At 32.0% G+C, this 10,258-nt stretch overlaps 1 protein-coding gene across 6 annotated transcripts in view; it reads left to right on the plus strand.

The window, feature by feature from the left end:
• The window catches only part of LOC108746042 (kinase D-interacting substrate of 220 kDa), a 40,802-nt gene that overhangs the window by 7,230 nt on the left and 23,314 nt on the right, over window positions 1–10,258 (plus strand). The window contains exon 1 of one of the 6 annotated variants that reach the window (XM_018482541.1): window positions 1,034–1,249. The exons of 2 other annotated variants lie outside the window; for them this stretch is intronic. In XM_018482541.1, the coding sequence (XP_018338043.1) occupies window positions 1,100–1,249 (150 nt within the window). In that variant the 5' untranslated portion in view covers window positions 1,034–1,099. Of the gene's footprint in view, window positions 1–1,033; window positions 1,250–4,468; window positions 4,711–6,524; window positions 6,741–10,258 lie in introns of those variants that run through there. 3 more of the 6 variants (XM_018482537.1, XM_018482545.1, XM_018482540.1) reach the window with 3 other exon arrangements.

The raw sequence follows: 10,258 nt of genomic DNA on the forward strand, positions 1-10,258 counted from the left end.
GCAAATACGAGAGTATATAATATGTTCCGAAGGACTTGATGTAATTGGTGACAGATATACGCATCTAATCTAACGTAATATAAATTTTATTACTAAACACTTCACACAAGAATATCTAGATAAATTCCAAGCTTAGACTTATTGATCTATCATTACACAAAGTGAAATATCTTTTATCTATTTGATCGTCTCAATGGTACAGTAATAGAATAAAAATTATTGATGAAATGAGGACAAGAGATATCAATCTTTTTAATTAATTGATTTAAAAATATGCAGGATAATTAATAATCTGTTAATATTATGATTCCGATTACCGTCATCGTAGCAAACCTCGAGAATGCATTCCTTGCTTTTTAAATTTTTACCAGTTATAGCTTTATGCGATCGATATTTGCGGACGAAAAAAATGGTTTTTCTAAAGTATTTCAACTAGATATAGATCTGAAAATAATTTTGTTGGTTTATCAAAACAATACGTAGGACGTTCAAGCATAAAAAGCAATGTTGCAAAAAATTTTGACATTCTAACAAAATTATCTTGTTAAATTTTTAGATACTTCAGCAAAAAATCATTTTTTCGTGTGTGTAATTTTCCATAAACGCGATAGTCATGATACATGCACAAAGAACGATATCACGTACCACGCTCTGAGATATCCTTATAACTTTGAGATTACTAAGAAGAATGTCAAGGAAACATAGTGAATGATTAGTCCTGCGTTCTTGTGAGCGCACAGTGATCTTCCAAGAACCGCACTTGGCACGACATAGTCGCGACGCATTTTACACTAAATTCCGCTTCATCGAACATGCTATTAATTAAGCAATTATGAGCTAACTCAGATGAACGCGTCTGGTGCAATCTTATTATTTGAAGTATGACAAACCTGAAACGGTGTCACGTTACGAATACGTAATTGTGGGAATGGCTCCTCCTTCTGCTACCGAAAATTTCAAAATCAAATTTATTTGCAGCGCGAATAAAAAGTGTAAAAATTAAAAATAATATATTCGATTCCGGAATGATTGTAAGTGATAAATAAATCTTTTTACTTAAACGATCCGAATCGTTTGTCGAGAAACTATCGTCCTCGAAATGTCGCATTTGCGAACGAAGAGCAGAGTGCTCAGTGACAAGACCTACAAACACGTTACTGGGACAGGAGAATGTCGCAGAAATCAATTTTCTCTGTTGAAAGGACGGTCTCAAAACATCGTACATCGTCTGGAACATCGGTTTCATGAGGTAACTTTGCTTGGAGAAATATCACACTATTATTATTAATGCTCGTTTCTCATAAATATCTCATTAGAGATTGTTGTCACGTAACAAGAATTGTATCCCTCATTTTAAAAATTTGATGCAATTGTACATTTATTTCTAAAATATATTAGATGTCTAATGTAAAGATACAACGAGTACTGCAGTAACTTGTATGTATATACATTGGAAAAAGAATCTAGTTGCGTTAATTGAAATTCTGATTGAAAATTGATAAATCAGAATTATAATTTTAGTTGAAATAATCAGAATTCTGATTGATCTCATTAGAATCTTCTGATTTATTTATTTTCAATCAGAAAATTTTCTAATTGAAATGTTAAATTTTAAATTTTAAATTTTTAAATTCTTAAATTTTTTTCTTCTATTAAACGCGTACATGGAAAGAACGATTTTGCTGAAATATCTAAAAATTTAGCTAAATACAAATCTGAAAATAATTTTGTAGAACTATCAAAATAATTTAGTTCAAATATTACGATAATGCTGCAAAAAGTTTCAACATTCTAGCAACTAGTTTGAATGTTCTTACATAATTATTTTGATGTTCAATAAAAAATTCAGATCTAACTAAATGTTTAAATGTTTCAGTAAAATCATTCTTTCTGTGTAGATACGACAGGTGATAAACTCTTTCGTACGTGCAAATCTTATTGATAATATGATTTCCATAATATAACAGGAAGGCACTTAAGTGCATGCCAGAAGTTTAAAGAAACAAACGAGCGACTTTTCTACTTCGAAGAATTCAATTATTGCATGTTCTCGCGCATTTGCTAAAATTGTTGTTACGTATCGAGATAAATTACACAGTCTGACCGTGTGTCTCTCATCAGCGGAACGCGTCATGTATTATTTCGCACATGTATTGTTTCGTCATGTATATTTTCGCATTTTCCGAGTGACCCATTCTCTATTTTCTATCGCTGAATGGATCAAGCTATGTCATTCATATTATCGCGTAGAATCACGTAGGGTTCTTTCGTTTTGGCAGCGCATTTTCAGCAGTGCGAAACATACGGTTCTCTCGCCTAAAGCCTTATTCACAACAAAAAACACAGGCAACAGGGACAGAGAATAACACAAACGATAAGAATTCAATCTATGAGAAATTATGTGTATTAACAGAGAATAAGACAAGCGATAAAATTTCAGCTTATTGGAAACTGTAGAAAAAAGGATTTTGCTGAAGTATCTAAAATATTAGCTAAATACAGATCTGGAAATAATCTTATTGAATCGTCAAAATAATTAGTAGGAAAGCATGATGAGCAATGCTGCAAAAAGTTTCAACAATTTTTTAGTGTCCAATTTGAACTGCATCCTATAAAATTATTTTGATAGTTCAACAAAATTTTCAGATCTATATCTATCTAAATATTTCTGCAAAACTCTCTTTCCGTGCATACATCAATTGATTATTCATCTGTTATTCTTTGTTTCTGTTTGTGCTTTTCATTGTGCATAAAACTTAATAGCCTCCTTCCATCAAGGCGGACTGACGACCGCCGCGTTATACTCTGCGCTTTCACCATAAATCAGAGAGTGGCGTGACAAAGACTGCCGCTATTGTACGCAAAGCGTAATTTGCGCATAGCCAGGATTAGATTTCTCGAGGCAACTATAAGCGTTAACTATAAATATATTATAATTAACGATATTACATGCTGTAGAAAATTTGGGTGTTTTAGAGACTCCTGCTGTAGATGAGTTTCGGAAAAAAAAAATGGCTCTTTGTACAGTTGCTGCTGTATTTTCTTGTTTTTTTTTTCAGTATTAATTATGCACACAGAATTAAGTTTTCTAGAAAAAGCATAATTAGTCAAAATAATGCGTTATCACACATGTTTTGAATATTTGCCCATGCACCTTTTGCATGGTGCATATCGGTCTCCTCTTCGCAATTAGATAGCAAGTTTATTTTCGGTTTACTCTCGAGATTGCCAATGCACACCACGAGTTTTGGGTGCGACATTGATTAATGGGTCTCCTTCGTTTCTTATGACGATGCTAAAGGTTTGCCAAAGCTTTCAATATCATCGTTCAGAGATGTTAGACGCTAAAATAAGCCATGGTTCTTGATTCAGGATATCCGGTTCAGACGACAAACATTGCGTGAGCGACTTTACTCTAATTAAAAATTATTTTCTAGCTAATTGGAATTAGTCGTGGCGCGACTTGCATCTCAAAATATTTCATCTGCGTCGCATTTCAGTGTAATTGTGGCTAATTATTATTTTGATAAATGCGAAATGCACACTACGATGACAACTTTATTAATGAATGACATTTAATTTTTTTTCTAATTGTAGATTCAGCATTTGTGTAGTACAGAGAGATAATGTTTTTAGAATTAATGATTCTCTGTAATATTCTAAAATTGTGACTTCTTTGAATTTACGTAGTATTTATTTTAAAGTATTCTTTTAATTTCTGTAGACTTTTTAAATTAAATTTTTTTTTTCTTTTTAAACGAAAATTTTTCCTTTATTCAATTTTCAATTTTCCTTTGAAATAAGAAAGAAATATGTAAAAAAAACATAAATTCTTGTAAATTACTATCTTATAATATTCACCGCCAATCTCTCTTTTTCTGTTATTTCAAATTTTAAACACTTATTACACAACTGTGTATCTCGTTAAAGAACGTAATTAATAAAAGTTAATGCTATTAATCAACTAATATAATTAGAAAGCATCGTTTATGTATTTATGTTTTGAGTCATGATAATTATTATTCATTTACTCACTTTCATAAATTCTGTCAAAAATGCTGTTTAAAATTTACAATTTAAATTATACCCAAGTTTGAGTTATTTTTAATTATTTTTATAGGTTGCCCCTACTTAATTGTTAATTTAACTAATATAGAATAAAACAATTTAACTTAAAAAAAAAGTATTAAATTTAATTCGAATTTAGTTTATTATTTATTTACAAGTAGTGTATATGTTAATATAAACGTGTTTACTTTGAAACTAACTACAGAAATAGATTGATTTGGGTACACATGGAAGTTAAAAAAATAAGATGTTTAAATTTTTAAAATTATGAGTAACCTTATGAGATAAAAAATGAAATTTTTTTAACTCAAAGGGTTGAACTACCATTCCTTCTTTGATATCTAACAGTGATCGGTGAGTCTCGGAGGCTAAAGAATGATATCGTTTGGCGATTTTGAGCGCCATTCGTTGGCAGTCTTCGGCATCACGAAATGCTTGATAAGAAGAATAGTTTATCGATTAGAAAGTTTTGCTTGTGATCTCAGGCCAATAAATCGTTCGATTGCGAATAGTGTGCGAAACTAGTTATAATATTTCATTATTGTGGCGCCATGAATCACGAAGCACTCACGTCCCGTTACTGATGATAGCTTGCCAAGAATATTTTGGGCCGCAATATTAGTATTCGATAGTTATTACAAGGTAGGAGCTATTACAAGATGCGAGTCTAATCTTTGTCATTTCGATCATCATCGTCATTGCTGGCAATGCGTGTAAAAAATTATTTTAATCTTAAAAATTACGTTTTATTTTATTTTTTAAATTATTAGATACAATCACAATATTTTAATGTAAGGACAGAAATTAGCATTTTATTGCTTCCTAAGGATTAGTGTAAATATGCAATTCTTTGAAAATTATCGAAATGTTTTAAAAATTATGAATATAAGATAAAAAAAAATCGTTTAAACTTTATTCCTCCACTTTTTTCTTTAAACGTACGTTTTGATTAACGTTTCTTCAAGATTTATGCCCTTTTTAAGACCATTAACGTAATTTTACGTCGATTAGTCTTCTATATTAGTCGTCGTCTAAGATAAAATATATCTCGAAAAATGGCCGCGCCTTATCGCGGTTTCAAGATATTGATAATCGGTTGTACATACGTTCGCCTTGAATCTCGTATCTTTCTCGACAGTGGTTCATCGCTCGCGGTGTGTTTTACTTTTTTATTTTGCGTTAATTTGCAAAACTTCTTGCTCAACCGAAATATTTTTCGATCGCTATAATTACTTCCTCAATTGCTCCAGTTTGTTATTCCGAGATTTCCGAGCGATCCATATACGCAAGTGATAATTTTATTCGCGTGCAATGATTAATGACCGTCGCGGACAATGATCCATCCGTGTCGAGAGAAATCCCTGCGTGTGAGAGGGTAACGAGAAAGCTCACAGTTTATCCCCCGTGACCCTCGCGAAGAGTATTCTCCGCAGATAGGATGCGGCAGTGAGCGAGAAAGATTGACGTAGACACGTAGAAACAAGACGAGTTCTTATCAGTGACGCAAATGAAGTCTTCCGAGACTTTTGGATGATTCGCGAGTCTGCTGACGAGTCTTCCCGAGGACGCTACCGCGGATACCGCGATTGGAAGTTATATCACCACCGAATTCCATATCAGGCTGTAGAATGCAGAACAGAAATGTGTTCACAACGCGTGACGACGAATTCGACAGGAATATCCGGTCCTTAAAAACTAAGCGACTTAATCCAAATATTTCCATTCGGATATTTCATCTATTTTACATGTTTCTTGTGTAATCAAATGGACTCGCGCTTATAGATAATAGTTAATTTAAGGAGGGATAATACATCTTGCAGAGGAATTATCTCGTGCTGCATGTCATGACGTTCCAATGTGTGTTCTTGCAAGCCGATATGGTTTTTCATTTCGTTGCGACACAGTGCGTCTAATAACACGCCGATGTTGCCCTCGATGGATCGGATTTCAGTGTTACGTGTCTCTTTGTGCACATAATACCCTGGAAATTTAGCCAGCGATATGTACTAGCGTGGATAAACGAGGATGACACACATTGAACGTTTTTAGCTCATACCTGATTCGAGTCGCTTCTATTTGCCGAGAGAAACAGGATTGCATAAACAAGTCAGACAGGCCAACTCGTGTGACGAAACGGTATCTTGTAGACAAAATGATCATTTTACATTCAACGAGTGTGTTGAATCGAGACGGTTCGAAACACACGTTTCGTATTCACACGTCACATGTGCCTCTAATTGGAAAAATTAGTCCATTTTGTTCAACTGCTTTTTAGCACTTGCTTTTTGCACTTGGATTGGACGAGAACATGACCGTTTACTGTATGCAAAAGAAGCGAAAGGATTAAAATTAGTGAAGGAACAAAAGCGCAGCTAACGGGGATGAATTAATCGTTCATACACGAGATGCAGCTCTTGTAAAAAATACTAATTAATCGCTCTGCAACGTTCGTGAATATTTCTCATTATTCCTAATTATACATTAATTGAAGTGAATTTGACACCGATCTTCATTCTATGGAGTATACGAACGAAAGAACGAATCTGTTAAATAACTGGCGAAATGCATCTTTTCCATCCTTGTTACCGCCGCAAAGATCTGGCAGAACTTACGGGTCGCTTTCTTCGACTTGCCAACAAGCCATTCAATCATTTTGGAGCCGAAGCAAACAGGTAGACGGTTTGTATGCATTTAGCATTTTATGCAACATTTCTATAATATCTGTTTTATCGTTTTTTTATCTTTTACTATCGAATGCAAAATAATAACAAAAGAGGATGGATGATATATATCGTCTTTGCTAAAAGTAACCTAAGCTATTTATTTATCGAGATAATCAATTTTCATATCTTTGTATATTAAAAAATCACTTCGCAATAATTCAAGTTTATATACTTAGATATTTTAATTTTTCTTAATCCAATGTTGCAAGTGCTTTGCATACGAAGATGCATAGTTTTACAAAACACAGCTTTCTCTTAGACTTCCGTAAACACCGGTGAATGTCACAACTAGTTACAATTTCCGGATACATTTGAGCGGAACTTTATGAATGAAACTCTTTCATTCTGTACTACAACGAGCGTGCCAAGATTTAGTCGGGATAGCTCTTGTGATAAATGACATGGGTAACAAGCGGTGTCGAGAGACGTCTGTTACGGTCTGACAATGATGACAGTCCGTGGCAGACTCAGTGTCTCAGATAATAGCGAGAATATTGCATCCACCAGATAGATTTTCAAAATAAACAAATCATACGTAGATGAATCATACGAATTGGCAAAATTTACGGAATCCACCTCGAACGACGAATTCTATACTATTTTCGTCGATATTTACCTCGTCGATGTTTATATCGTTGGTCGGCTTGGAATAAATAACATTAGATATTTTAACTCAATGTTTTCGCTTGAACTAAATCATGCAGGAGATGTTGAAATTGCGAGTTGTTAAAATTATATGTACTGTGAAAACGGATGCTTTCTCTAACAGCAAGATTCTTTTTTAGTGTAGCTACAAAAATAATTCTTAGAAGTTTGTGATTCAAAATATTAATTATTTGTCGAAGCAAAAATGATTATTTTATTTGTACAATGTCTACATGTTTTTTTTTTAATTTAGCCGTTCGACAGAGCAAAGATTCAGTTATAAGAATTTATTTTTTGAATTGCGGTACAATAATTTTAAATTAAATTATGAGCAATTAAAGTTAAAATTCTTTTATTTAATCTGCGATAATTCAGTAATAAAAAAATTTTTAACTATTATTAAAAAATAACAAAAACGATGTGTATGTATCAAATCGAGAACAATTGGTGAATTTATATTCATGCAATATTATTGCATGCACTCTCTTAATTATTGATTTGAATAATTCTAGAAGGGAACTTATTTTTTTATTGCAGTTAGAATTTATTAAAAATGGAGTAGGATTTTTTAGAAATAATATGTACATATTTATTATACAGAACTTTGTATGGATTTGAAACAATGTCATGAATTAATTATGCAAATGCATAAATTACGTAACGTGGTAGGAAGAACATTATATACGTAATCTTTGTCATATAATTATTAACACTTCATCGGTTTTCAATAACATTTAGCTGTCAGTCTGCTTATCTTTTACATGAGGTGTAATGACGTATCGATGATAGGGATAGGAACGTTATAATATAAACGGATATAGTATGGATATCTTTATACAAAAGCTATTAATAATATCAACTTGTACTTGCAATAAATTGCAAAAAGATGAAACTATGAAGGTGACAATAAAATTATATTAGATATTTATATTTTAAACATTGCAGATTTATGCGTGCGTGCGTGCGTGCGTGCGTGCGTGCGTGCGTGTGTGTGTGTGTGTGTGTGTGTGTGTGTGTGTGTGTGTGTGTGTGTGTGTAATGTTTCGACTACCATAAAAAAATAATGTTCGCAATTTTAAGTATCCAAAAATATAGGGTATTTGATAATTCTGCTGACAACGCTCGTGGAAAGATAGAGCGGACTAAACTGAGTCGAAAAGTCCTTTACTATATTTCAATTTTCGTAATAATTAACAAGATATTAATTATTAAAAATCGCTAAATATATGGTTTTCAATAATTTTTTACTGAAATACTATCAACTTTACAGAAGAACAGCGAGAGACAAAAATTATTTATTTTTCTCTCATAAAATTCTGAGAATTTTTTAAGAATTTTTGAATATCGTATTTTCTCATATTGGTAAAAATAGTTGCCAATATGTATAAAAAATACAATACTAAAAAGTTTATAAAAAATTCCGAAAAAATTGTTAGAGTTCTATAAACAATTTTTATCTCTTGTAGCTTTTTTATAAGTTGATAGTATTTGAGAAAAAAATTATTAGAGACCAATATGCCGCAATTTTAGTAATTAATATTTTGTTAACTATTGAGAAAATTGCAAAATGGTAGAGAACTTTTTGCCTCAGTTTAGTCCGCTCTACCTGCTCACGAGCGTTGTCAGCAGAATTATTAAACCCTGTATATATTAACAGCATTTTTTTATTACAACGCAATATTTTTTATCTATCATAAATATCACATAAATTTTTTGATTATCGCGATATTGATTGTCCATTTCACAAGGTATCAAATTTTACGATCATTCTTCGTTGCTTATCACGTTCATTGTTCGTCATATGGGAGGTAGCTTTTTTTCAGTTGACTTTTCAATGTCCAAATGTTGAATCTTTACTAATCAGCATTTATTTAGTCAGCACTTCGAGTTAAAGATTTATGACAAAATCTGAAATGCAATGATGCGCTTCAAATTCAATTAAAGCGTTTAATACAACAATGGTTTTAATCTTTTAAAATACTTAAGAAAGTTATTGTTAACGATAAAAACAATTAATCTTTCGAGAGTTCTCTTGAACTGAAGTGAGTTGGAGCAGTGTTATATACTGAACCTTTCGATTGTGTTAGAGTAAACTTTAAATAGAGAACTTTTGTAACGATACTTTCTTCGATTGAGTTTGTTTTCTAGAATATTGTTCTAAAAAGCAAAAATCGATTGCAACTCACCCGAAATCAATTAATTTTTTTCGCCTTTAGCATCGTTTAATCAGGCAGCCAAAATTTAATTTGGCGAAAGCGTATTGTTTATCGTCGAATAATCCCGCAAGAAATGATAACGTTATTAACTCGGTCTCGCTTTGTTGCGCATCGATGCTGCAATGGTGACACTATTCTGCCGAACGGCATCGCGTCATTTCGTTTTATGAAGCGCAATAAAGTTCCGTGTACACAATTAATTAGTTTACCAAGAGAACTTTAATTGGCCGGGATTAAGGCGAGAACTAACCGTGGCAAGTGCCTTTAAAAACAACCATATTTAAACCGAAGAAGTATTTTTTGGCAAATGATTTAGAATCGATTCTTATCATTTTTTTTTTGTTCTAACTGATTTTTTTAATCCGTGGATTTATTTACATTATTATTATCTTTTTAAGACACACATAATATTTTTTGTTAAAAAATAAATGCATTTTGTTAAGAAATGATAACAAAAAATAGTCAAAATTAAATGCATCAGAAAAATTAAATCGAATGTTAAAAAATTTTTTAATCTGTAAAATTTTGTTTCTAATTATTATTTAAAATATTGTTTGAATTTTTATGAGGTAAGATTATTTTTAAAACATATATACATATATATAT

Source organism: Trachymyrmex septentrionalis, unplaced genomic scaffold, assembly GCF_001594115.1.
Source record: "Trachymyrmex septentrionalis isolate Tsep2-gDNA-1 unplaced genomic scaffold, Tsep1.0 scaffold16, whole genome shotgun sequence".
In the NCBI taxonomy this organism is placed as follows: domain Eukaryota; kingdom Metazoa; phylum Arthropoda; class Insecta; order Hymenoptera; family Formicidae; genus Trachymyrmex; species Trachymyrmex septentrionalis.